At 63.8% G+C, this 27,106-nt stretch overlaps 2 protein-coding genes across 4 annotated transcripts; both read right to left on the bottom strand.

The window, feature by feature from the left end:
- Positions 1–515: 515 nt before the first annotated feature.
- On the bottom strand, positions 516–12,424 carry CAMKV (CaM kinase like vesicle associated). Of its 3 annotated transcripts, none has more exons than XM_028517911.2 (12): positions 12,232–12,424; positions 4,797–4,905; positions 4,558–4,689; positions 4,305–4,379; positions 3,977–4,115; positions 3,708–3,828; positions 3,482–3,557; positions 3,250–3,386; positions 3,011–3,089; positions 2,709–2,796; positions 2,316–2,427; positions 516–2,222 (listed from the first exon to the last, which is right to left on the bottom strand). In XM_028517911.2, the coding sequence occupies exons 2-12, from the start codon at positions 4,889–4,891 to the stop codon at positions 1,882–1,884; spliced, it is 1,395 nt and encodes a 464-aa protein (XP_028373712.1). In that variant the 5' UTR covers positions 4,892–4,905; positions 12,232–12,424; the 3' UTR covers positions 516–1,881. The 3 variants fall into 3 exon arrangements, with proteins under 3 accessions (XP_028373712.1, XP_028373713.1, XP_028373710.1); XM_028517912.2 differs by having other exon boundaries at positions 516–2,213; XM_028517909.2 differs by having other exon boundaries at positions 516–2,427.
- Positions 12,425–15,754: 3,330 nt separating this feature from the next.
- Positions 15,755–19,420, bottom strand: LOC114501399 (nascent polypeptide-associated complex subunit alpha, muscle-specific form-like). Its single transcript, XM_028517889.2, has one exon. The coding sequence runs from the start codon at positions 19,418–19,420 to the stop codon at positions 15,755–15,757; it is 3,666 nt and encodes a 1,221-aa protein (XP_028373690.1).
- Between the last annotated feature and the right edge of the window lie 7,686 nt (positions 19,421–27,106).

Below are 27,106 nucleotides of genomic sequence, written 5' to 3'. Positions count from 1 at the left end.
CTGGTTTGTTCCACCTGAAGTAGACCCAGAGTGAATCCTTTGGGCCTGTGTGGAAATCACGGGTGTTGTTCCCAGGAGGAAGGATTCTATACAGAGGGCCTCACAGAACCTTTGTGCAATGCCCATGGGCACCCTCTCCCCAACCCAGGGAAGCCCACTTTGGCTATCAGCAAGATCTCTCTCTCTCTGGTGGCTGGGGTTTGGTGGGTTCTAGTTCTATGCCTAGGTTAAGACAAGGACTCCCTGTTAAACAGGACTTGTCAGGACAGCAGCCCAGAGGTTATTCCTTGGCACAAGTCCATCATAGGACCCGTCATCCACATGGATTACTACAGTCCAAAGGCACCCGTCACCGCCACCAAGGAATGCACCGTGGCAAGGGTGGTCTGCATTCTCAGTCCAAGCAAGCCTCGTGGCCACCGAGCACAGGCCACTATCTGTGAACCTGCTTCCAGCCTCTCCCCTCCCCACTGCCTTCCAGGGGCCCCTCCCCAGTGAGACAGAGGAAGCAAAGGCAAGAGGGTGGCCAGAGGCTTCGGCAGGGTGACATTTATTTGCCAGGTACAGCAGGCACAGTCAGCCCACCGATCTTCATACACCAGAGCAGACCCACGGGCATGCAGGGAGAAGGGCAGGACTGCCACCAGAGTGCCGAGCAAGGGTCGGGACCGGCGTGGCTGCCTGCCCAGGCTGTGGTGGGGTCTGGCGCACAGGGCACCTGCCAGGAGCCTCCATCAGGGAACTGGGGAGCCTTGTTCCACTTCCTCATCCCAGCAAAGGAACCCAGCGTGGCTCAGGGGCACCTGGGCCTCTCTCTGAGCCCTGATAGAAGGGGAAGAGGGTCAGACATAAAGGGGGTTCCTCTCTCTATTGTGGTGTTGAAGTGGGAGAGAGAAAATCTGCCCGCGAAGGGCACGCCCCCAAATCAGACCGGGACACTGCCAGGCAGCAGGCCCCCCGGGATGGGTGGACTGTGAACTGCTCCGGAAGGTGGCAGGAGGAGCCAAGGGATATCAGCCCTTCCTGTTTGGCTCATGGGAAGGACCCAGCTAGGCTGGTGCACTAGGTATTGGGCCTGCACTCCGTCCTCCCAGTTCTCACTGCCGCGTCCTAATTGCTCCTCCTTCCCCATATAGGCTCCTGGACTCGGGGTGCAGGGAAACCCACTGCAGGACCCAGGAGGGCAGGAAACAGCACAAGGGTCTTGGGAGGGGCTTCCCAGGGACAAAGGTGGAAGCTTCTACCCTCCTCATTCTTTCTCCCTTCTGAGGACCCCCACAGCTACCAAGCATGCCCCCAACCATACGACCAGTCTTGTCTCAAAGCATACTGCCCTAGATTCCACGTTCTGTTCCAGCCTGTGCCCACTCCTACAGCAGCCCGCATTCCACAGGCACATACCTCCATGTGTAGAAGCCTAAGACCGCTGACAGGGCCTCGCTGGAGGACCAGCTCTCAGGGCAAGGCCACCCAAGTTTAGGGCCTGGGAGAGGATGGGACCTGCAGGGCCTGCCTGGGGGGTCGTGAGGCAAAAGAGGGAGGGGAGCAGGGACCTCCTGAGTATCCCTAGAGCAGCATCCCACAAGAAACAAAACCGGCGAAGCTAGCAAAAGACAGTAAAGCCACGAGGAATCCATGCAGGGGCTGGGGCCGGTCCTGCCTCTGGCTTGCTCTCCACTCACGCGCGCACACACACACACACACACACACACACAGGAGAGATGACGCTGCTCTCCTGTGGCCCCCAGACACGCCCTACGCTGAGAGGCGGGGGCTGGGGGGAGCGAGGGCATCATGCCAGTGACTCTATATACAGTGAAAAGCCCCTCATCCACTCTCCCACCCTCCTGCCCTTCCCCGCCCCCCCTCCAGCCTGCCCACTCAGCTGGTCTCCTCCCTCTGAGACCCGGCAGAGCCAGCAGCCTCTTCCCCTTTACTAGAGGGTAGAGCCTGGCCTGTTGCGCCCCCTGGGGCTATGCTGTCCGGCTGGGCCAAAGCCGGCTCAGGGGTGGCACTGCTTTGGCTGGTGGGCACAGTGCTCTCTTCCGCGGCTGGCGTGGCTCTCCCATCAGTGGCTGGAGTAGCACTCCTGTCAGTGGCCGGCGTGACGCTTCCGTCGGTGGCGGGAGTGACGCTTCCATCAGTGGCTGGGGTGACGCTCCCATCGGTGGCTGGGGTGACGCTCCCATCGGTGGCTGGGGTGGCACTACGGTCTGCAGGGACTACATTATCACTCTTTGCAGCATCACCCGCTGGGACGGAGGTGGCACCGCCCCCAAGAGCTGGGCCAGGTGCACTTGCAGCCGCGGCCCCACCTGCAGCCCCAGGAGCGGCAGTGTCTGTGGCCGGGGCGGACGGGGCTGCGGCGGCGCCGGACTGCTCGGGTGCCCGGAGCCGCTTCATGAGAGTCGTCACCCGGACAGCTTTCTGCAAGCAGGACAGCGAGAGAGGCCAGAGTTAGGCTTACAGAGGGCACATGCGTTCCTTGTCAAGGCCAAGCCCAGGCCCTTCCCATGGTGCCCCTGGCTGCCTCTGATCGCCCCAGGACCGGGCACCCGGCTGCTCGGCGCACTCACTTCAGACAGTGGCTACAGCCATGCTGTGGGTGGGTGGAGAAAAGCCGGTGTGTGTGTGTGCAGGCAAGAGACTGTGGGTGCCAGAAGGAGCCCTTGGGATCATTCCAGGAAAGAGAGCCATCCAAGCCTTACCTTCCACTTAGCCCTGGCAAAGTTCTTTTCAATCTGGGCACAGACACCATCCTTGATGTTTTTATCAGAAGCAGCGTTGCCAGAAATCCTGGAAAGGGTGCAAATGTGTCTGGATCAGAAGCGTGGCCTTCATGGAGGCTCTGCCCCGCCCTTTCCTTGTAAGATCCAGGGATCTTACCAGGCAGCCCGTCTGGGCTCTGGCTCCACCCTAACCCCCGCCCAAGGCCTCTGGATGGGGCCTGCATGGTGTGAGGAGGACAGAGGCCTGGCCTCTCCGCTTGTCTTCCCGGGGCCCCGCTCACCACTCATGCGAGATGGCCTCCTCCGCAGTGATCCGCTGGTCTTGCTCCACCTCCATCAGCCTTGTGACCAGGTCTTTGGCTGGGGACAAAGCCAGGGAGAGGCTAGGCATGGCACCCCATCTCACTGTCTAGAGGTGGTGGATGGGCTGGGGGGTAGGAGCAGAATCCGGCAGAGGAGGCTGAGAACAGGCCCCCCACACCAACCCTTCGCTCTCCCCAGGTGCCGGGCACCTCCTCACCCGCCTGTGAGATGTCATCCCAGTACGGAGAGTCAAACTCATAGTCGCCGGCCAGGATCTTGCGGAAGAGATTCTTGTCATGGTTCTCGTAGTCATCTTCCTCCACCTCCTCATAGAAAGGCGGGTTCCCTGAAAGCCTGCATGAGGGCCAAAGGGCAAGGTCGCCCAGGAAGGCCATGGGCACAGGCCCCCCGCCACCTGGCTGTAAGCCTCTGCTTGCCCGTCCACTCACAGGATGTACATGATGACTCCAATGGCCCAGCAGTCCACAGGGCGGCCATACCGCTGCCGGCCCACCACCTCCGGGGCTGCAAACACGGTCCCAATCGGCTGGTCAGTATCGGGCCTGCCAGGCCTGGAACCACTCACACCCACTTTCTGGAGACTTCCTTCCCCCCTACCCAGAGCCACACCTTGAAGGCGGTTTCCCACCCTGCCCCTGCCCCTCCTCTGCTTGCCCAGGTACTCGGGGGTCCCACAGGGCTCCTTGATGAGGCCATTCTCTAGCTTGGCCAGGTGGAAGTCGCTGATGACAATCTTTGAGTTCTTCAGCCTGTTGTAATAAACCAGGTTCTCCAGCTGCTCCGGCCAGAAACGGCATGTGGGTGGGCAGAGAAAGATCCGATGAGGAGAGGACCTCAGAGGCTGGACCAAGTCCCCAAACGACTGCCCAGCCCAGCCCCAGGCCGGCTGCCCTCTGACCCTCTGAGCAGCCCCTTGGCCTCACCTTGAGGTTCCTGTGCACGATCTTGAGTGAGTGCAGGTAGGCCACGGCCTCCAGCACCTGCCGTACCACGTTGCTCGTGTCTCGCTCCGAGTAGTAGCCCTGGTCCAGGATCCAGTCAAACACCTCCCTCCCCGTGGCCCTGAGGGACACCAGCCCCTGAGCCTGGCGTGGGCAGGGTCAAGGGTGGGGCGGGAGCCCTTGGGCAGGCTGCCCACACCGGGTGGCTGGCTGGGCAAGGCTCGGGGACTGGGGCCCCAGGGGTCCAGGCGGGGGGCTTTCCCTGGCTGCAGAGGACGGAGGAATCCTGGGACCCCAGGCCCACACTCACAGCTCCAGGAAGATGAAGTACTCCTTGCGGGTCACAAACACGTCCACCAGCTGCAAGATGTTGGGATGTTTCACCCTGGCCGCAGAGAGAAGAGCGGATAAGGGCGGGCGAGCCCTGAGAGAGTGCCACCAACGCACCACTGTGGGCCGCAGGGACTGACTGGCCGGAGGCTCATCCTGCTCGAGGCCTCGGCCCTCCGAGCCCCGCCCCGCCCTGCCGCCTCCCCGCCCCCACCCCCAGGCCTCACACTTACATCTTGAGGATGCCTATCTCGTTCTTGGCCGCCTTCCGCACCTTGCGGCCGTCCCGCTTCTGGAACTTCTTGCAGGTGTGCAGCTTGCCCGTCGTCTTGTCCTTGGCCCGGAAGATCTCACAAAACTCCTCACTGCAGCGATGGGCACCCACGCGGCCCTGGCCTCAGCGCGGGCCGCGGGCCACTCCCCTCGACCCGACCCTTGCCCGCCCACCCTCGCGCACCCATCCGGCACTCACGTTTTGATGACCTGTCCCAAATCATATCTGTCAGTCACCTCCGACGGCTGGTTGTAGTTCTTCTTGTCGCCCAGAGTCACACACCCAAACGGCATTGCCGGGCTCTGAGCTGCGGGCAGGTTAGGGGCTGGCTCAGCTGTACCACTCCCCACTGCTCCCCGCAACACAGAGGCCTTCCCTGGGAGACCCCAGCCCGGCTCGGGCCAGGCCAGGGGCAGAGTCTAGGGCCGGAACGGCCAAGGGTGGTCAGACTCAGGTCCCACCCCTGCTTTTCCGGCGGCACCTCCAGCCACTGAGCTCACCTCCTCCCCGAACTCCAAATAGCTCCCGCTTATAGACACTGTACTAAACGGACCTAGCAGGGAATCACTTTCTAATATACACACTGACAAGGGTGACTGAATGATTTCTTTACATTTCAGCTATTTTACAGCCCAAGGGGGCTGTAACCGCCCGCCCCGCGGTCAGCGATCTCCGAAAGTCTGAAGATACCAAGTGCTGGCAGAGACCACGAGAAGAACATGAGCACCGCCGGGGGGCGGGGGTGGGGGGCGAGCCTCCCTCCCCTGGGGAAAGCAGTTTGCTGAAACCGCGGACGTCAAACATACCCTATGAATCAGCAATTGCACTGCTAAATATACGCCCGACAGAAATACATATAGCCGTGCATCGGGGCACTCGTACGAGGATGCTCGCGGCTGCAAGGTTCACCGTTGCCAAAAACCAGAGACAACCCAAATATCCATCCACCTGGCGACGCTGCGTGTGGGTCAGGACACAGTCCCACAATGGAACGTCACACGACAGGGGAAGTGACGTACCTAGGGCGACGCCCACCCGCAGGGTGAAGCTCGGGGTGCTGAGGGAAAGAGACACAAACGGATACGTATGGGGTGCGATTATGTAATCCAGACGGAATCGATGTGCTATCAGTTATAGAACTGACGCGAAGCCCCAGACAGGCAGCGCTAACCCGTGCTGTCTGAGGACATAAGCTCGCCGGCAAGCCTGCAAAGAAAACTAGGAAATGAACCCCACGAGTCCTTCTAAGAGAACAAAAGGGGTTGCGATGGAGTCAGGACACCTGGGGGGAGGGTTCTGTTGGGCCTGTTTCTAAACCCACGTGAGGTTCTACAGCTTGGCAAGCATTTGTAAAAATGTACACACGAGTTTTGGCACATTCCTAAATTTTGGTTATGTTTCACATTAAAAAACGTTAATAAAAATATGGTCACCCAAACTAAAGAATACTTGGTGGCTATTAAGAAGAATAAAGCAGATTGAGCCCTGGCTGGGGTGGCTCAGTGGGTTGGAGCATCGTCCCGTGCACCGTAAGGTTGTGGGTTCGATCCCTGGTCAGGGCACTTGTGAGAGGCATCCAATCGGTTTCTCTCTCACATCAATGTTCCTCTCTCTCCCCCCCCCCACGCCTTGCACTCTCTAAAATCAATACACACATTAAAAAATAAAGCAAACTGGAATAAGCTGCTGCGACAGTCTCTGAGATATGTCGTGAAGTGAAAAAGCAAGGGGCAGAAAGGGTGCTGCTATTCGGCTAAATTTTTTAACATTTACCTGCCGGTTTATATAACCCTGTTTTGGGAGGACAGCTAAGAAATGAAGCGTTCTCTTTGTGACAAAGAGTTGGTGTCGGGGGGGACAGGTTTATATCTTTCATTTAACTTCCTGTTAGGGTTTTACTATGATCACGTGGATAGATTCACTAACCACTGCATTCAGGCACTATGCTTGGGGCGGGGGTCCTCAGAAGCAGAAACCCCACCCGGGTGGAGAAGCAAGGACAGACGGAGGAAGAAGCAGCTCAGGGCTGGGCCTTAGGGCAGGAGGGGTTGCCGGGAGGATTTGCCAGGAGGCACGCAGGGCTAATGGCGCGGAAAAGGTCCGGAAAGACAGCACGAGCCCACCTTGTGCCTCACCACTGGCGCCCACCGGAGACCTGGGCACTCAGGTCCAGGGGAGAGGCCGCTGGCTGGGGCAGGTGTTCCAGGCACAAGGGTGACGACACCCAGAGCTGACTGCAGTGGGCTCCGGGTGCTCTGACACCTGGGGCACGGTGTCCCACAGGTCAGCCCCATCGCCACCTGCAATGCTGAGTGGACCGACTCCCTGACCAATGGAAAGGCACTCAGAGCCCTTGCTCAGAGGCAAACTTGGGGAGGAGAGCTGGAGGACAGTGTCGGGACCTTAGCAGACCTGACCCAGGGTCTGTCACCGTAATGCCTGGTCACCAGGACCCTGGGGCCCCAGCAAGCTCGGCCTGAGGCTGCTTTCAACCGGCTCTGGCTCTGCTGGCTGCAGGTTCCTGTCGCTCCACAGGGATTAGCACTTGCTGCTCACAGGGCCTGGGCAGGGTCCTGGACGACCTAGATACCGCCCTGCCTGGAGTCCCTCACCGCCACAGGGTAGTGGAGAAGGGAGGAAGCCACCACCAGAGGAAGGGGCTGGGTTAGAGGGACTTTGCCAGCCGGGATCCAGGGCCGGGGCTCACACAAGCCCCATGGCCAGCCCTGGCTGTTGCTCGCTCCTTCCCTCCCTCCCTCCCAGGCAGAGGCCACCCACTTCCCAGGGGTCACAGTCCTGGAGGTTCTCCCTCAAATTTGCCCTCAGCATCAGGGACCGAATTGTATCATCCCCTCTTCTGGGCTGTTTGGGGCTCGGGGATTGCAAACGTATTTATTTCACCAGCGCGATTCAAGGCAGGGCTTAAGCCATCTTGTGAGGCACTGCAGAGGCGAACGAGAGAAGCTTTGAAGATCGTCCCCGACTGCGTGTCTTTGCCACTGTGGTCACAGTCCTGCTCCTGCGTCTGCTGGGGAGGAGCCTGTGGCTAGGACCCCACTCTCACAACTGACGGCAGAGGCGCGGCCACCCACCCCTGCGGCCACCCGCCTCTCTGCCCGAAGTCCGGGGAGGGGCTGCATCGGTCCCTCTGGTGTTGCAGGGTCCCCTTCCCTGGCTGGGATCCGAGACCTTGTCCTGGGTCCCGCAGGCACGCTGGGAGGGACTGTGTCCCAGCTCTGTGGCTTTGCCTGGACCATTCCCTCTGGCAGGAATGCCCTTCCCCCCAGCCTCCCATCAGTATCCTATTTGTCACGCCAGAGTTATTTATAACATGAAAAAACCCAGCAACTACCTAAACATCCAACAACAGGTGACTCGCCAGCTCAACAGTGTCCACTCAATGGCAGGAAGTGTGGGTACTGCCCATTTGGCCTCCGCGTGGAGCGGCCTCCATCTGAGGCAGGTGCCGGCACCAGGGCCAAATCTCTCCTTTCCCTGCAGTTCCTGACATCAGGTCGTTTGTGCAACAGATTGTCTAAAACAATCCTGACGCTCCAGACTCCAAACGGCCCTTCCGAAATACCTTCCACAACTTCCCCCTGCCCCCACCCCACTCCACAGCTCCCTGCTCTGACGCACCGCGTGGGAGGTTTTGTATATGCCTGGCCCTGATCTTGGCCCAGCTTTCGGCCATGCACTTGCACTTGTGCCCACGGGGATCCAGGGCTGCTCCTGAGGTCTGGCCCCACCACAGAAACCTGGCCCTCTGCTCACAGTCACGTCAGCCCAAAGTCACGTCCTAAGCCTCCCGGGCAGAGCAGGGACGGACCCCCACCCCCAAGGCCGCTCTGCCTTCAGCCCACTGCGGCTTCTCCTCACCAGCCCGATTGTACTCACTTGCCTCCACCCCCAGCCTGGCCCCAGGACAATGAGAGAAGAAAGGGGCCCCCGCCGGTTAGCGCCTTGGTCCCCTCCGCCCCCACCCCTCTACCATCTGCCACCCACTGCTGCTGCCTGGGAGGCTGCTGGTGCACAGGGCCCCCGACACCTGTCTGCAGCAAGGTGGCGGGGCGGAGTGGGGGGGGGGCCTTCCCCAAAGCTCAGAGGAACAGCCAAGACACGGCTCCGAGAACTGAAAGGCCAGGCAGAAAGGGGTTTGCATTCCACACCCCCATGGTGCAGACAGCTCAGCCTCAACACACAGCAGCGGGGAGCTCTCCTTCCAGCCACACAGAGCCCGGGCTCCGCCTCGGGTCCGCGCTGGGACGTGTGAGGGCGCAGGAGCCTCACGGCAGCCGTTTCCCGAGCGAGGCACGTGGCGTCTCCCATTCTCTGCAGAGAGACTGAACGGTGTGCCCAGGAGGATGCAGAGCCTGGCACTGCCACCGTCCTCCTGCCTGAGGAGCCTCCTCCCTCTCCAGGGGAGCCTGAGGGCCAACCACTGCTCGTTCTGACCCCTGGGCTCGGGCCATCCAGCCTTGGGCATCAGGTGCCCTGGGTGCCCTACTGCCGCCTAAGGCCAGCCTGGCCTAGGGGGAACCTGAGTCCAGGGGGAACCTGGCCTAGGGACAGAGGCCAGCTCCAGAGGCCCAGAAGTCCCACCGGAGAGGCCTGTCCCCTCCTTTCCAGTAGGGTCAACCTGGTGCCGACCCCACCTTCCTTAAGCATACACAGGAGTTTCCTGCCACCCTGTCCTCTGCCGTGTGGGGTTCCACAGCTCACAGCAACCCTGGGAAGGCTTGGGGGGCCAGGAGGCTTCGGCTGCCTCCCGGCAACTGTGGACAACACCTCCCGATTTAGTGGCAGCTGTGAACACCAGCCTGCAGCACCCGCTTCCTTTCCCTGCTCTCCTCCCTCGGGGACTGGGGCTGGGTCTCCTGATGCAATGGACACGCTCACCTAGGCCCAGGCCCTGCCCGGCCCGCCGCTGAGGCCTCACCCGGAGGGCCGGGGGGACTGGAGACCTCGTGCTCAGGGGCTGGCGTCAGGAGGCAGGGCCGAGCTCCTAGCCCACCGTCCAGCTGCTTCAGGGGATGGGCCAGGAGCGGTGCTGGCTGCGCGTCAGCCTCTGGCTACACCGTTGTCCCCAGCCCCTGCTGCGGACTCACTCCCATCTGATGAGGGAGTATGGAGAGAGGGGCCTCTGCAGTCTCTGGGGTGGGCACACAGTCCTGCCCTGCTTCTAGAAAGTTCAGTCCTCGACATGCAACCAGAGCCAAGAGCCAAGAGCCAACTGACCTTCCCAGGAGCCGGGGGTCCCAATCTTTGAACCCCTGAAGGAAAAATCCACTGGGGATCCTGCCTCCTTGTGGGTGGAGGAGGGGAAATGCAAGGGAAGGCTCAGAGAGCAAGGGGTTGCTATGGTGATGGAAGTTTTAAAACAAGGGGAAGGGGAGGAGGGAGGTGCTGGCCAAACCCCTTCTGCAAGAATTCCCTGAGGCGTCTGCCAGCGTCCTTCCCCGTGGGTCCCCATGGGCTCCATGGCGCTGGTTCCTGTGGAGGCTAGGGAGGTGGGGGGACTGAGAGACTCTGAAAAGGAGAGAGCAGGCAAGGCACAGAGAGACAAAGGCACACCCTGTGATGGAAGGGGCGCAAAGAGGCAACGGAATGAAAAGGAAGCAGCCACCAGGATACGGGAGGGGAAGGCAGGCAGGTGGCTCTGAAGGGACCGGTGGGCGCCAGCAGAGCCCCGAGGCCTCCGTGGCCACGAGCCCCGAACACCTGTGCCGCCAGGAGCTGCCCTGGAGCCTGGGCCTTTGCAGCCGAGCCCCCGGTCCCCCTGACATGCACGGAACTTGATGTGGGAGGCACAGCCTCAGCCTGGGGGAGGAGGCCAACTGTTGCCATCCCCGAAGTCAAAGCGATGCCTCAGCCCCTCCCGCCAGCCATCATCGCCCCGGCTCAGGGCTAAGGCTCAGGGCTCAGGTCGGGCAGGCCCCCCTATGTGGAAGGTGGAAGGAACGAGGGGGCTGGAAACAAGCTCGAAGACCTGGCTGCTTCCCCTTCACAGCCCCTCCTCCGGGCTGGCCCAGCTCCCCTGCCACACGCTCCCCTTCCGCTCCGCTCTCCAGGCCGCGGGTCCCCAGGGCTCCTCTAGCGTCTCAGCCTAATTCCCTGCCGCCACTGTCCCCTCCCAACAGTGCAGCCCGTCAGGAGAGCCAGAAAGAGTGCCCGAAGCCACCTGGAAACAGGATGACAACTGCACGGCCCCACCTCCCCTTGCCTCAGTTTCCCTAGATAGGGATCGCAGACTGGGCGGCCTTCTTCCCGTGCAAGGACTGATCCCCACTAGTGAGTGGCGGCCAGGACGTGGGCTGCAGAGGGGGGCCAGCAGCAGGTACGGGAAAGACAGCCTATGGCACCTGGAGTCCACACCAAATGCTCTTTAAAAAAGGGGGGAGGGGAGAGGGGAGAGGCCTCCCACCCCAGGGCCCAGGCCGACAGACACGGAGAGAAGTGGGGACCCAGTAACCCCAGCTGAGGAAGCTGGGGCCCAGCAAGTGGCTAAAGCTGACAGGAACCAGCTGGGGGTGGGTGGCAGCCAGGCCTCCGCAGGTGGTCCTGGGGGGTCTCAAAGCCCGCGCCTTGGAGGCGGGCGGCAGTGCAGGGACGGGACTGCTGCAGGCTGAGCTTCTGGGGAGGGACAGAGGGCCTGGTCCTCCGAGGGGAGCTGGCGGAGCAGCCTCTGCCTGAGGGGTGCGGACAAAAGCAGTTTGCAGAGCCATGGGGGGGGGGCGGGGGGGGGCTAGGGTCTCTGCAGATGCCACAGGCTGGGGAAGGAAAACACCCCCTCTTTCACCGTTCACCCCTCCTTCGCCGGGGGCCCCGCTTCCCTCCGCGGTGCCACCCTGACCCCCTTCCCCAGTGCTGCTGGCTCGCCCCCGCTGGCACAGCCATACACATGCGGGAGGCACACGTGTGAGCACCAAGCCCCGCACCTCCCAGCAGAAACATGTGCGTCCCCCACCCCCACCGCCCAGCGCCGGCGGTGCCTGGAACCCCCGGCTAGGCCCCACGGTCAGGCGCGGGATCTGGGTCTTGGCTAGGGGGCTGCTGGCCCCTAGGGGCTTGGAGCCCCTTCCCCGCTCCCAGCAGCCCCGCCCAGCCCCCTCCAGGTTTTCGTCCATAAAAAACTCTGTTGTCATGGAAATTAGTGACTGCTTTGCGCGGGAGGGAGGGAGCGAGCGAGCGAGCCGGGGGCAGTTGGGAGGGCTGGAGGCTCCGGGAGTCGGGAAGGACCGCACAGCTCGCGGGCCCTACCCCAGTGGGGCACCACGAATGTCTGAGGGTTAATGCTTTCACGATTAGGAGCTTAACGAGGTGGGGGGCGGGGAGTACACAAGGGGGGGCGGGGGGCAGGTACGGAAGATTCGCCCGCACCTGACTCGGAGGCTTCCCCTGAGACCCCTCCGCCCAGCCGTCAGAGGTGACGGGGAACTTTAGCCCAACCCCGCAAGCCGACCCCCAGATCCGCAGAGCCCGCGTGGTCTGCCCTCTGCCCCCGCCGAAGCCCCAAGCCTCGCGGGGACCCGCACACTCGGCGACCCGAGCCTCGAACCAGAGACCCGATCTCCCAAGACCACAACGTGCACTCGCGGGGAGGGGGGCGCCCCCCGCCCGGCCCGTTCCGCACCTGCAGCGCCGGTCAATCACAAGGAGGATGCGATCGCAGGTTCAGCGGGGGCACCGAAGGCTCCAGGGGCGGCGGGCAGAATCTGCTCCGAGCACGCGGGGCAGACGCGGCGCCAGCTGCAGCCGCTCCGGCTCGCGAACCTCCAGCATCTCCCGCCGCTCGCCCGCATCAGATTCGCACCCCGGGCCGGGGGCGGGCTGGGGGCGGGCTTCCCTCAGCTGGCTCCGCCCCGCCCCTGGCGAAGCCTGTGGCCGGAACCCCACTCGAAGGCGAGCGGACAGGGGTGGCTCAGGTCTGCCACCCCTTAGTCTCCCTTAGGCCCTCGATCCGACTGGGCACCAGGGGTCGCAGGGGCCTCCCTATGCCCATTGCAGAGCTGGGGACTAGGAGGTGTGCGGAACGCCCGAGTCCCGGAGCTGCACAGGACCCGAAGGGTGGAACGCGCTTGAAAGCACCAAGTGGGCAGTCGTTAAGGCGAGCGGCACTACCGGCTAGCATCCCCTAGCTAGGAGTAGTAAACAAACGAGGGGGCGTGAGTGCGCGCGCGCGCGCCACTGGCCGGGGGGGCTCCAGACCACCGCAGGCAGAATCTCCTTCCCACCCCGAACCCCACTCCTGCAAGGCCAAAAAGCCTTGGCCAGCTTCAAGTCTGGGCCAGGTTGGCTGGCCCCGCCAGCCCTCCCTGTGTCGCACTGAATTTCCCACACTGTAAAAGTCACCTCCTATGGCATGGCGTGGAACCCGCTTTCTTCTCAGTTTTACCAACACCCCCGCCCCTCCCCCCCCCAAACACTTCATGAGCAGAACCGCCATCGGTAGGTGCCCTGGGCTGGGATCCGGGGCCGCAGACCTAGACCCAGCCCAGAGGGCAGCCGGACTCGGAAGCCAGGACCAGGAAGCCCTACGCTGCTTCTGTTTCTCTGGCTGCGGGCAGGCCAGAACCAGCCCCTCGCTGGGGGAGGCTGAGGACCGCCAGGCAGGAGCTCCAGAGGAAGGCTTTGGCCATTTCCCTGTCCCTTTTCAGGGAGGTGCACCGACCAGTGCGCGCCCCTGTCCCCTCACAGGCCCTGAGGCCGGTCTCTGAGGGACAGGCTCAGGCCCAGCCCTCCCAGCGAGCCTTCTGACCCCAGCCTGGGAGGGGTCCCCCCAACCCTTGGCTGTGTTGAGTCTTTCCTGCACAGCTCCTCGTGGCTGCTGACAGGAGTGACGCCCCAAGCTCGGGAGTTGGGCTGGGGTGGAAGGCTAGCCCGGGCAGTGACTGCTCAAACAAGGCCCCTCAATATCTTCCTCGGGGGGAGGGGGCGTGTTGGGAGCCCTTCACCTCCCTCCCTGGCCTTGGGTCCCCGCTTCCGGGCCAGACTGATGTCACGTCTGGGTGGCCTCAGTCCCGGCACCGACCCCACCCCTGAGGAGGCATCTCCTGGCAAGCTGGGCACGTGCAGCACACAGCCTGCGTCTCCCCTCCGCATGCTCAGCTCCCGTCTGCAGCATGAATGAGCGCCCTGGCACTCCGTGCTGCCCGCTGTCTGCCCACTGTCCCTGACCCCGTGGTTCTCCGAGCCGTGTGGTGCAGCTGAGCCACGGCCGGCTGAGCCCCCACGTCACACACGTTCTGTCTTTCCCAAAGGTCGCGCACGTCCAGGCTCAAAGAAGCTGAGCTACGGAGGGGCTGTGATGGGGGGGTTAGAGGCAGGGGAAGAGGTGGCTTGCAAGAGCCCTGCCTGCTGCTGGCAGGGCTCCACCTCTTCTTGGTCCTGTGCACACTCCATGTGCCTGTGGGAGAGAGCACGTGGCAGGGTGTATGTGCACACGTGTGAGTGTGTCTGTGTGTGTGTGTGCTCTTCTGCTAAAGGAGAAGGCAACAGCACTGTGTGTGCAGTGGTGCCCAGGGGCACGTGTGTCTGTGTTCTGTGTGCACCCAGGCGTGCTTGCTCGCACGTGCTCACTGATGCAGCAGCTCGTCCCGGGAGACGCTGGGGCCCTTCCGGCACGACACGAGCCTGAGGGTTGTGGAGACTGAATTAGGGTGTGAGGACAGGACATGGGAAGAGCCTGGACCATGCCTGGGGGTGGGCAGGGGCTGGGATGACCCCATGCTATTGGCTGTTTCTAGTCTCTGCACTTAGAGCAGTCCCTCATTCCCAGGGATGTGTGTGTGTGTGTGTGCGTGTGTGTGCGTGTGCACGCCTGTGGTGGGAAGGTGTAACCAGGTCTTTGTCTTTTCTGGAGAGGGCAACCTAAAGACAGATCCCAGGGTTGGGGATGGGCCATAGTTTATCCCTCAGGCCTCCAGCCAGAGCGGCGCAAGCAGGGCAAGGTAAGGCTTAGGTCTTCAGGTGCCCTCCAGGCAGGAAGTAATACCACCAGCTGAATGCCACCCTTCCAGCTTTATCGGACCACGGGCTGGGACCACAGGCCTTCATTTCTACTCCCACTTTCAGGGCCAGACAAGGTCAGGAGCCATGGCTTCCAGCCAATGCCCTGGCCAGAGGGATGGCGAGAGGCCCCAGCACAGGACAGAGTTTGGGACACGCGCAGGGGTGGTTGGCCTTGCCATCAGCATTGCCTGGTAGCCTCGAGGAGGCTCTCCTGAGGTGGCGTGTCCCCCGGCCACCCTGTGAGCAAGGGCTGTCGGCGCTGGGCGGCTGAGCAGCAGAAGAGGGTCCGAAGCTGACTGTTCCGCCTCTCACCCGGGCTGGATGTCAGAGAGGCAGGATCCAGCGTGAGCCTGCAGACCGGGCCAGAGTCCCGCCCCCTGCTCAGGGGTGCTCCCCGCTCCTGCCCGGGAGCCAGGACTTATCCGCCCCACTGCCCCAACTTCCTGCCCCGGAGAACTGAAGGCCAGCACTCCCGCACCCTCACATCCCGTCCGGTGGACGGGAGCCCCTGCCTACCCAGCAGAGAGCTCCAGCCGAAGTTCAGGCTTTAGGAGGTAACTGCATTACAAGCTATCTCCCCCATGGAGCCCACACTCTGGCAGGTACTGTCCCTTGGGGGCAACAAATGCTCCAGGTCCCCAGCCATCTTTGGAACTATTTGGCTGTCGTCTCTGTTGCTGGCCTCAGCCCCCTGTAGAGAGCCCAGGGTGGGGGAGGGCAAATAGTCTTCTCCTGAGCAGCTAGGGGAGGGGGCTGCCCCCCCATCATGACTCACTCCAGGCTGTGTGGGTTATTACATTATGTTTGAAATTGCCATGGCAACCAGCTGGCAATCAAATGTAATTGCACTTGTCGCCAGAGCAACGGGGCAAAACCCACAGCAGCCACTCTCTGTGTTTGCCCTTGGGGTGCAGTAAAGGTCAGGTTAGACGAGGGTCAATGCCAAGGGGCCCTTGGCACACCCTCTACAAAGGATGGGATTGCCGGGACCTGCGGAGCTCCAGCGTGCAGGGGCTGGGTGTGACCTCGGTGTGCCACAGGCCCCGTCCCTGACCCCGTACCGGGGCCCCTGCCCTGCCCACAGTGCCCTGGGCCTAAAACACGCCACAGTGCTCCAAGTAAGGAGAACCAGAACTTTTATGTGCTCACAGGTGGTACTTGTAGATGGCCCATGGGCCCTCCTCCTCGTACTCACGGCGGCTGAGCCACAGGCTCTGGAAGGAGTCCCGGGATGCCATGATGGAGCCCCCGAGCCAGGCGGCAACTGCGCGGTGGGGAGAGCTCAGCACGGTTGCCCGAGGACCCAGGTCCTTTCTCAGGCGCTCAGGAAAGCCAGCCAGCATGGTGCTGCCGCCCTCCAGCACCACGTTGGCCAGCAGCTGCTCCTGCTGCTTGGCCTCCAGCCGGCTGATGCTTAGGAGGGCTAGCTGTGGGAGGCCCGGCTGGTTGAGGCCCAGCAGATCGGGCTGGAAGAGGGCCTCCGGGCAGCAGAAGCGCTCGGAGCCCAGCGTGAAGACCTGCTTGTCCGGAAGCGTGAAGTCCATCCGGGCCTGGGCCTGGGTGCGGGCCATCTCGGCTTTCACATCCAACGCCACGTAGCAGCAGGCCTCTTTAAGCTGGTTGACCAGCCCTTTCTCGGGTGGCGGGTGGCCGCCAGCCCGCAATAGCTGATCCAGGTATTCAGTGAGGTCCACACCGGCCACATCCAGGCGGTATGTGTCAAGCGGGGCCAGATCGCCCGTGAGGATGGGCGCCACGTAGGAGGTGCCGTGCCCACTGCCCAGCACCAGCCCAGTGGTGCGCCCGCAAGCATAGAGCGCCAGCAGGGCCTGGTGCGCCGTCTGCATGGCGGGCACGTGGAAATGCTCGAAGAGAATTTCGGCCACCTTCTCGCGGTTGGTGCGCGGCGAGATGGGCGAGTCGGCTACGAGGACGGCCAGCTCCTCGGGCTGCACGCCCAGCCTGCAGAAGAACAGGTGCTGCCACAGCGCCTCCAGCGCGTCCCAGTCGGAGACCACCCCGCGGTTCAGCACCGTGCGGGGGCCCTCTCCGTCCTTGGGCAGCGTGCACCCGGGCTGGTGCTGGTCGGGCGGCTGCAGCGCCTGCACGCACGAGGGCACCACGCTGAGGACATGGTCCTCTCCGGTCAGTCCATACTTGGTGAAGCCTGTTCCTGTGTCGATCACTACAGCTGCCAGGTCCTGATAAGGACCCGGGGAGTGGCAGCAGGGAGCTGGGGACCGTACCGGCAGAGAGTCTGTGGGGGACGCCGGCTCGGAGTAGGCCCCACGGAGCGGGCCGGGTTTTGTGACCGCTGCAGAGTCCGTAGTGTCCTCAGCCGCCAGCTTGAGCTGGGGACCCTGGGGTTCAGTGCCCCCCGTGGCCATGGGCAAGACCCTACAGCCAGGGCCGGGTGTGGTGGGCGTGGTCAGGGAGAGCTGCCCCTCCGGGGCGCCGAGAGAGCCGCCCGGCGGCCAGGGCGAGTGCCGCTGTGTGCCGGAGCTTGGAGCGGCACCGATGCCGGCCTTTTCTCTGCTCACGTAGACACTGTGGGTCTTTTCAGGGGCCGGGGGCACCCGAAGCACCCCCTCGTGGGTGGGCAGACCCAAGGCCTCCCGCTCCTGGTACAGCACGGAAGCCTGGCCAGCCTCCCTGCGGGTCGGGGGGCCTCCTGAGAGGTCGGGCTCTGTGGAGATGGGGAGTTCCTGGGGAAAGGGAGGCTGCCTGGGAAGGGTGGTCCCAGTGAGAGGGGGACGGTCAGGAAGAGGGGGATGCTTGGTCGAGGGGGGCTGCTCAGCAGAGGCAGGCGGGCTCATTGGAGGGGGCTGTCCAGAGAGGGGACGCTGCTCAGCTGGTGGGGGCCAACCACCGCGCGGGTCCTGCCTAGCGCCTTCAGCCTGGGGTCTGTTGGGGTGAGCAGCGTGGACCTCTTTCCAGCCGTGTGCGCCCCTGTCCTCCAGGAGCAGGGACCGGGGTGCCTCCTGCGGTGCAGCTGAAGGAGCAGGCTCCGGGGCTGGCCCTGCGTCCACCCGCTGCAGGTTCCTGGCCTGGGCCACGGATGCGTCCTGCGTCCCGGCAGCATCCAGCATCCAGATGGTGTGACTGGATTCAGTTTTTTCAGCGTTAGGTTCGGAGTAGCCAAGACCATGGACCTGGTTCAACGTCCTCGCACCAAATTGGAGGGGCGTCCCCAACTGCACGGGCCCAGTGAGCATCCCCACCCTGACGGGTGTCTCAGTCCCAGGGGTGTGCAGGTGGAGCCTGGCCTCCTTGGGGACCAGGGCCACCTCTCGGTAGCTGCCAGGAGAGATGCTGGAGGGCACGGGGCTAGACAGCACCGACGAGACGGGCCAGAAGCCGGGGTGGTTGCTGTCAGGGGAGGCGACGGGCAGGGCCGCTGGCCAGGGGGACGGCGTATTTTCAGGGGCATAAACGGCTGAGTGTCTGGGCGTGAGGCCCACCAGCACTGCTCGTGAGCCCATGGGGTCATGGCACAGCTGTCCTATCCTGGTGTCGCCCGTGGCCACATCAAACACCAGCACACGGTCTTCCAGGGCGTCCCAGAGCTGGCAGGCAGGAGCAGTGGAGGGGGCAATCTGCACGGCTTCTTCCGGAGGCGGGACTGGGGACGGCTCGTGGCAGGTGGCTTGGCAGGCATAGAGGGGCACACTGAAGCAGGTGGTGTTGCCAACTGCGAGGGGCTGCCTGGCTGCCTGGGGGCCGCTGGTCTGCTGGCTGCTCCTCCAGCAGAACTTGGGGATGCCCAGCCTTCCTGAGACCGATGTTGAGCTGTCTGGCCTGGAGGTATAGACCAGCGGCTTCTCAGGCTGCTGGAGTAACACCTGCCTTCCGGCAACCTGGAGCTCGTGGGCATGGCCGGGGGGCTCTTTCTGAGTGGGTCCCGGGGTGGGATGCTTCCCCTGAGAACTGAAATTCACTCTGTCCTGGCAAGACGTGGCCACGCCGGAAGGCTCCAAGAGGACTGACAGTTGGTTGCCACGCTTCCTGAGCAGGGGGTCTCGGGACAAGCCCTTGGCGACGGCGGTGCTACCAGTCAGGCGGTCGGGGTTGAAGGTGTAAGGCTCGACTGCTGCTGGCTTTGGGGGTGTCCCCAGAGCTGGGGCATTTGCCAGAGGTGAAGGCGGAGGGGTGTGAGCCAGGCACCGGCACTCGCCCTGGTCCTGATCTTGGGCTGCAGCCAGAAGGGGACCCGGGGCTAGAGCTGAGCCATCCTCCCCTGGAAGGAAAGAGGGGAGCCACTGGCTCGTCCTAACACCCAAGGGAGCTCTCTGGTCGGCGCTGCAGGGCCCTTTGCCCCAGCCCACCAGGACTTTAGCTGGAGCCTTGCCCTCCCTCGAGCCCTGCACCTGAAACCAGGGGCAGCCGAGTCCATGCTGGACCACGTCACTGGTGCTGTCACTGTGCATGTTCAAGGGTAGGGCCAGGGTCCCATCCTCCATGATGAGATGCAACTGGGCTCCCACGATGGGGCTTGGCAACAGGCTAGTGGAGGAGGCCTTCGTGGCATCGGGGGAGGCCTGCTCGTAGCCAGCCTGTGCACCAACCTCAGCAGGGTCCAGGAGTAGGTGGTAGATGGACTCAGGGACATGGATCTGGAAGGCCTGGCCGTAGGCCCCCTCAGGGACGGCCTCAGTGGGCAGTGACAACCCCGGCCTCAGGTATGTGGACCCTGAGTTTGCCCGTAGTCCCTGGGACCCTCTGAGGCTACTCCCCAGCCGCTGGCTTCTGTCTGAGGGGTAGTCCCAGGGGCTCAATGGCTCAGGGTCCCCCGCCTTCTTGGTGACCTCCATAGTCCTGCTCCATGCCCTAGGGGCCCTGCCCCCACTGCATTACCATGACGACCCCACACATCACAGCCCCCAGTGACCTGGGTGGGGGCGACAGTGTGTGGAGACCCAGGGGCCCCACCCGGGGAAGGTAGGGAGACAGAAAGGCCTGGTCAGCCCGGTAGAGCCTGCCAGTCCCGGGCCGGCCTCACGTCCCCTTACCAGCCAGGTGACCGACCGCCCTGCTCAGCCCAGCCCTAAAGTGAGGCGGCACTCTGGGAGCCGGGAGGGTGGGCGGTGGAAGGCCAAGAGAGGAAGGCGGACAGGGGAGATGCCGAGGACGCCCCGGGTGCCCAGTCCGCCTCACGTGTCACGTGTGGCTCTTTCTCCTCGTTACCCGTATGGCATCTTGATACGAGGCCCCGACCCACAGAGGCGGTTCCGAGTATGTGACAGGAGGCCCACTGCGGGGCCAAAGCCCCTTCCCCACTCAGTCCCGGGGGCGGAGGAGGGGGAGGGGCCCAGGCTCAGACCCAGGCTCCCCTCCCCCAGGCTCTCGGGCTCCTGCTCCAGGGACAGAAGCTCCTTGGCAGTCTTTCGGCTCCAGATGGCTCTCCTCTGCCTGCGCCTCCCAGAGCCCCCTCCCCTATGTCCTTGAAACCTAGGACTGGTGTCCCGCAGAGGTGGGGATGGGGACCGCAGGGGTGGGGGCAGGGCCTCGGCCCAGAATTCTCAAGTCGGAGTGTTCCGGCTCTTGTCACATGGTGGCCAGAAGGGGGCTAGAACACTGGGTATGGGGCTGGGCCACGGTGAACCCAGGGCCAGCCAAGTGACAATTACAAGCTGGGGCACAGAGGGACACAGTGGCTCCAGGGCTGGTACACAGTGGGGCGCAGTGGGCGCGGGCCCAGACACACAGTGGGCACGGCCGCACGTACGATGACGGCCAGTCAGGCGAAGGGCTGGACATTGGGTGGGCTCCCGGGAAATGCAAGCTCTCGGCCCGGCGGGCAGTTCCACTGCCCATTTCCTCTCAGACGGGCAGAGGGGCAGAGAGGGGTGGGGCCTGCCTAGACCACCAGCCCAGGCCCAGACCTGCCCCGAAACCACAGAGGACAGGCCTGGGCGGCTGTCCGGGGCATGGCCCACTGCCGGAGGCCTGGGCCTGGAGGTCCCGGCCTGACAGCGGGTCGGGCCCTCCTCCGTCCACCCACCAGCTGTGAGCTCGGGGCCCCCGCCCTCTGCCCTCCAGGCCGGGTCCTTTCAGGCCTCAGTCTTGCTGCCCAGGAAACAGGTCTGTGGAGAGGGCAGCTGTAGGCTCATCCTCTGAAGCTGTGTGTTTTCACAGAGGTTAAAAATAGTGCTTACAGTTGGCCGTGGGGTGTGAAGCGGTGTGACCCGGGGCCAAGGCTAGCGCTGTGCTGGCTGTGCTGCGTCTGCACCTCCCGACGCCCCGGCGCTGGGCGCAGCCTGACTCAGCCAGGTCTCCGGCCCTCGGGGCCCCTCCCCCTTCCCCAGATGCTACCTCAGGCACAAACGGAGCCAGATGTCTCTGGTCGCTGCTGCTCACCACACACCATGGCCCGGGAAGGCGGCAGAGCCAGGGGTCTGGGGGCCGAACGCACATCACACACACACCCCCCGAACACTATTGGCCTCACTGATCTCTGGCCCCAAGAACTGCCTTTGGGGTGTTGCCCCCCAACCCACGCACAATAGATGCTAGATCCCGTGCAGCCCTTGGGCTGGGCCGCGCCCGGGAGGGCTGGGTCGGCGTGGCGGGAGGCCCTGGGAGCCCCCCAACCTGCTAACCAGTGAGCCATCCCCGACCTCCTGCAGAAGAGGGCCACAGTCCCCTTTTCGGGACCGGGTTTCTGTGAACGACTGAGCTGAGGAGTCCTGGGGGAGGGAGCGGAGCCAGCCGGAGGGTGTGGCCCAGGAAGGAAGGCCAAAGAAGGCCGTCTGGAGCGAGGAGAAGGGTCTTCCCTCCAGGGGAGCAGACGCCCCTCCCGCAATAGGAACGAGCGTGTGAGTGACTGCGGCCTCCCTCTGTGCCAGGCAGCTCTGAGCACGCGGAGCCCAGCCCCACGGCAGGCAGCTCCGTGAGCCTGGCACTGTCGTCCTTGTTTTACAAACGAGGACATCAAGGCACAGAGAGGAGAGCGACTTCCCAGAGCTCTCGGCTCTAGTGAGCAGCAGTAGAGCCAGAGCTGAAGCCAGGCCACCGGGCGTTGGACGCACACTTCTGAATCCACGGTGCTACCGCTGGTGCCGTGCCCAGGGCCACGTGGCACGGACCCTGCCGGAGGGAAGCCAACACACTCCTCCTCCGAGAGCCGCAGCCCCACCCAGGGGGGTGACCCCATGGCTGCTCCTCCTCCTGTAGCTCAGCAGGCGGCCCAGGCCTGGGAGGGGGCGTTTTCCCTGTTGGCGCCATCAACCGGGCGGTGCTGAGTAGGGGCCTGAGGGACCAGGCTGAGCCCTTTGTACGCAGAACTCTTGGCCGGCCAAAGCCGTTCCACTGCGTCCCTCTGAGAGGAGGGGCAGCAGGGCAGCTAGAGAGGCTCCCAAGCAGGGGGGGCCCTTTTGCCCAGCCCCCAGGAATCAAGCAGGAACATTGCCCCCTGTACCCCCCCAACATGTTTTTAAATAGTCTCTCACCAGGAAGAAGGGCATCCAATTCTATTTCTGATTCTAGAAAGTGAGGAGGGCCAACATGTCGCCATGGCAACCTGAGAGCCCCTCCCCCAGGCCGAGCCCATTCCCCAGGCTGAGGGCTCTCTGGCGTGCAGGGGGCCGAGAAGGAACTCCAAGGAGCTCAGTCTCAGGGCACGGCCACCCAGGGTGCCCCCTGTGAGGGCAGGTCCCCGCACTGCCTCCTCTCATGCCTCACGTGACCCCCACCTGTCAGGTTTGGGGGCAGGCCCCCAGCCTCTGTGGAGAGGGGGAGGCTTCCCAAGGTGGGGAGAGTCGGCCACCCCGAGGGACTCTTCCTTCCCGTGGATCATGCCAGAGCCCCCCGCCACCCCACCTAGGAGGCCCCGAGGGTGGCGGGCAGGACGCCATCAAGGGAAGGGGCGCAGAAGGCTCCATTTGGCTGGGAGCCCCCTGACCAGCCAAGTCTCCCGTGCCTGTTGCTCCAGCGCAGATGGACTCGGGCTCTGCTGCGGCCCCGGGAGACAGCTCTGTCGAGTCCCTGGCCCCGCGCTCCTCCGGCCCACCTGCCCGCTCCTCCTGCGCCCCGGGAAGCCTCTGCACATCTCCAAAACTCTAGGGTCGGGAGGAGCATAAAAGGGAACAAACAAAAAACAACAAATATAAAACAGAGCCCGGGCTGGTGTGGCTCAGTGGACTGAGTGCCGGCCTGCTGGTTCGATCCCCAGTCAGGGCACACGCCTGGGTTGCAGGTCAGGTCCCCAGGTGGGGGCGCGCAGGAGGCAACCAATGGACCTATCTCTTGCACATCGATGTTTCTCTCCTCTCTTTCTCCCTCACTTCCCCTCTCTCTAAAGAGAAATCTTTCTAAAAAAACCCAGGAGGCTGAAGGGGCCCCCGGCGCAGCCAGCCACTTGCTAATGCAGCGAGCAGCAGGCCTGCTCCCCAGAGGTTCGCCCCTGTCCACCGCCCGGGGCTCAGACACCAGAGGCTGCAGATGGGCAGCATTTAGATCTCGATTTAGATCTGGGGGCAGGGGCCGCACTCCGGGAAGGAACACAGCCCGGGCAAAGGCTGGCTCCTGAAAAGACCCGAAAGGATCATTTGTGCCGGCCCTTTCTGGGTGCTGATGGGAAACCAAGGCCCCCAGGAGGGAGGAAGCGCGGTCAGTCTCCCAGCTCCACACCCAGTGCGCTGTCTGCGTCTCCCTGTCCAGACCCTCCTCCCTGGGGCCTCTGCGGGACCTGTGAGCCTGGACCCCCTGCTCCCCTGAAGTCTCCTGGCCAGGGCGCCCCCATGCCAATGTTAAAGGAACTGGCATCTCCTCCTCTCAGGCCCCCGCCTGACCCTAAAGGGAGACGGCCAGGGTGCAGAGAACCCCAGCCCTCGGGGAACCGACAGTGGGGTGAGGGGCGGTACCCCGCTCCTAATCTGGGCTGTGGAAGGCGGAACCCAAGAGTGCCAAGAGGATGCAGCTTTTAAGCTCCAAGGCATAGAGGAATTTAAATAACAGATGTTTAAACAATCTTCCCTGCAAGCCTCGGTGCAGTGACCCCTCTGCTGCGATGTGTTACAGCTTAAAAATAGCCCACAATGAACCGCTCGGAGCTCCAATTGACTCAGGCTTACGTAACTCTGCGTGAAAGCTGGCCAGCCGCACCAGCCCGCGGGGAGGGCAACGGCACAGGCGCCCTCGCTGCCGCGCCGCGGCCGCCGTAGGGGCCGGGTGGGCTCCGCAGCCTCCCAGGGCGCCGTCCTTGTCCAGAAGCCAGCAGAGGCGCGGCGGAGCGAGTGCTGTCAGAAGCACACGCGGCCTCGTGACGGCTGAGAAGAGACCCCCAACCCTGCCTGCGGAGGGTGTGTGAACGGAGCTGCCCTCCCTCGGGGTCCCCGAGGGCCCCAGGCCCAAAGCAGGAGCCCATGAGGGCAGGGTGACTGGGGCTGCCCAAAGCATCCCTTTACCCCTTTGAAGAGGGGCACCCCCGGCTTGGGGGATCACGGCAGCAGGACTGACGCCTGGCTGAAGCCGTCACTACCAGGGAGCCCAGGGGTGGGGCTGACTGCTTGGCTGACACCAAGGGTCCACGGTCCAGGCTGCACAGGTGCACCTGTGGCACGAGGGAAGGTGCCGGCTTCGCAGCTGACGGAATTCTGTGATCTGGCCCACCAGCCACTTTCAGTCCCTGCCTCCCTGATGCATTCCCAGACCCCAAGTGCCCAGTCCAAGGCTGACCACAAGGGTGCAGGTGGCCCAACCAACGTGACAGCCAGCAGAGAGGAGGGGAGCAGAGGGTGCCCTGGCGCCAGAAGCCTCGTGGTTCTCCTCTGCCACTGCCCAGGCTCAGCCCTAGGGATTCGGCAACTTCCTCCCGCTCCCCCCTGCTGAGCTCCAGCCTGACCCCTGAGCTCCTGCGGAGAAACAATGCGACGGACGGGTGGCGCCCATGCGGAGGCCTCCTGCCCTCTTCCCCGCAAAGGGCGGGCTGCCAGGCCCCTTGGTGCCTCTGCTTCCCTTCCAAAGGCAGGGCTGCCGGATGGGTGGAGGAGGGGGCGCGGGTCACCTAGAGGACAGAAGACGGCCCGGGCTCCTCACCCTGCCACGTGAGGGGAAAGCTCGCTCTTGCGGCCTCCGTTTCCAGGGCGGCCCAACAGTCCTGGCCAGGCCTGGGACGGACATCCTGCGACCCGGGCAGAGGACGCCCAGGGTGCCGAACGAATAGAGAGCAAGATGCAGAGGCCACGCGGAAGCTCGGGAGCGGAGCCACGCTTCCACGTAGAGGCCGGGGCTGTGAGTCTCCGTGTGGGACGGACGGACGGGGTCGGGGTTCAAGAGAAACAGTCATTTCTTTTTTTTTAATTTTACTTATTTATTTTTAGAGAGGGAAGGAAGGGAGATAGAGAGAGAGAGAGAGAGAGAGAGAGAGAGAGAGAAACATCAATGTGCGGTTGCTGGGGGTCATGGCCTACAACCCACGCATGTACCCTGACTGGGAATCGAACCTGCGACACTTTGGTTCGAAGCCCACGCTCAATCCACTGAGCTACGCCAGCCAGGGCTAGGAGAAACAGTCATTCCTGAGAGCGTCCGAGGGTGTCGGTAGGGGCTGGCTGGGATTCAGGTGCCACACCTCCGGGCTGAGCAGGGTCAGGCAGGCTCTGCCACCCGCTGGACACCTGCTGCCTACCTTTGGGCCAAGGGCTCCTGCCAGGACAGGACCCAGTCTGCAGGCCATGCTCCGGGTCACCGTCTCAGACATGAAGAGCCCACCCAGGGGCCATGACAGCCAGAGGCGAACGTGACAGCTGCCCGGGCTCTCCTGGCATCTCTGCACAATGCCCACTGGAACAGACCCCGAAAGACGGGCTCAGTGGGCCCCACTGTGCCGGCTGGGGGGCTCTGGGGGTGCTCCACCGAGTCGTTCCTGCTCCTGCAGACAGGTGCAGCCCCACCCCTGAGCTCTCGGGGCTCACACGGGCAGCACGTTTTTCCCCAGGGCCTGCGGGTGGAGGCTCGGTGCTCAGCTACCGATTCCTGGGCTGCCCGGCCCCAGGCACAGGCAGCACGTGCCAGAGCTGCGGCCCAGGCCTCCGTGAGCCTCACTCAGGCCCTCACGGCAGCAGCGCCCGCCCCCTGACCCCCACCCTGGAGAGTGCTGCTCCCTCCCTCCTACAGGTGAAGGGACTGAGTTCACGGGATTAGCCAGGCTCCGACCCGGGGCCTCACGGGCTGCGTGAGGGAGTCACTGTCGAAGCCCTCGTGCAGGAAGGCCCTGGGGCCTGACGTGGGACCATGTCTGGAGCCTCCCGGTGTGACCCCCCCCCTCCCAAGAGGATGTGCATCCCTTCAGGGAAAACTCCCTGAAGGTCTGGGGCCAAGGCATACGGCGGGGTCGGGGGGGGGGGGGGTTTCAGGCCAGGCTCATGGTCCCCCGTGAAAGCAGATCCAGGTGCTGCCGGCATGCCTCCAGGTGCCAGACACCGCGGCCCCCAGGGAGAGCTCAGGAGGCTGTGAGTCATCTGCTGCTCCCTGGGCCCCAGCTCGCACCCTGGCCTCCCTCTGGCCTTTACCGACACCTGCCTGCCCCCAGCCCCACGGAGGCAGAGGAGCTGGCTGAGCGGGGTCTCTCTCCACGGCTAGTGGTGGTCTCTCGAGGCCCTGGGAGAACGCTCTGCCCGTGCCACGCACCGTGGCCGCCAGCAAGCCTCCCCTCCCACCGGCCACCCATCGTGCCTGGGACCACCCGACGGGAAGGCAGTCCAGCCTCCATGAGCCCTGGAAGTCCCAAGGAGACCCACCCCCTGCTTACCTGGGTCCTATGAGATGGGGCAGAGCTGGGGACTCACAGGAGAGGGACTATGCTCCCTTTAGGGTGAACTGGGGCCCCCCCAAACTGGCAGGATGGGGACGACAGGGGCCCTGAGCAAGAGAGCGGAACCGCCGTGATGTACCGCGTGTCCTGGGCCCGGCCGCCCCCTCAGCACCGAGCGTGTGGCAAGGGCTAGTGCAAGGAGAAGCTGCTCTCCCCCTCCAGTGGGGCCTGGCCTTCGGAGGCTCGTGTGGAGTGGCCTTGACGAGCACGAACAGCCTGGGCAGTCGGCACCTGGACACTGGTACCGGAGAGTGTGGCGCTGAGGCCTTGCTGCTGGCTCACAGCTCTCAAGGCTGCAGGACAATGCTGGCAGGTGTGTGTGTGGGGGGGGTGTCCCTGCCCTGGCAGTGTGGCTGCGGTGGGGTGGGGGCTGCAGGCAGAGCAGGGAGCCCTGGAGAAGGACAAGAGCCCAGGGAAGGGGACAGCAGACTCGATGACAGGAGAAGCCACCCTGGCCGCTGCAGTCCTGGGTCCCCAGCAGCCCTCTTGGTTCTGTCCCGAAGTCCCAGGGCCCCGAAACCTGCGCCCGGGGCTCGCCTGCCTTCCTGCCCCCTGGGGCCTTCTCGCTGACCCCAAACCCTGCCAGCCTCAGGGTCTCTCTTCCAACTCTGCTGCTGGCACGGCTCCCACCTGACAGGGTCTCAGCAAAAACGTCCCCTCTTGGGGGGCTTCCCTCACCTCTGTA

The sequence above is a fragment of the Phyllostomus discolor genome, chromosome 7 (assembly GCF_004126475.2).
Source record: "Phyllostomus discolor isolate MPI-MPIP mPhyDis1 chromosome 7, mPhyDis1.pri.v3, whole genome shotgun sequence".
Classification (NCBI taxonomy): Eukaryota; Metazoa; Chordata; class Mammalia; order Chiroptera; family Phyllostomidae; genus Phyllostomus; species Phyllostomus discolor.
This window is presented reverse-complemented; position numbering and strand designations above follow the sequence as displayed.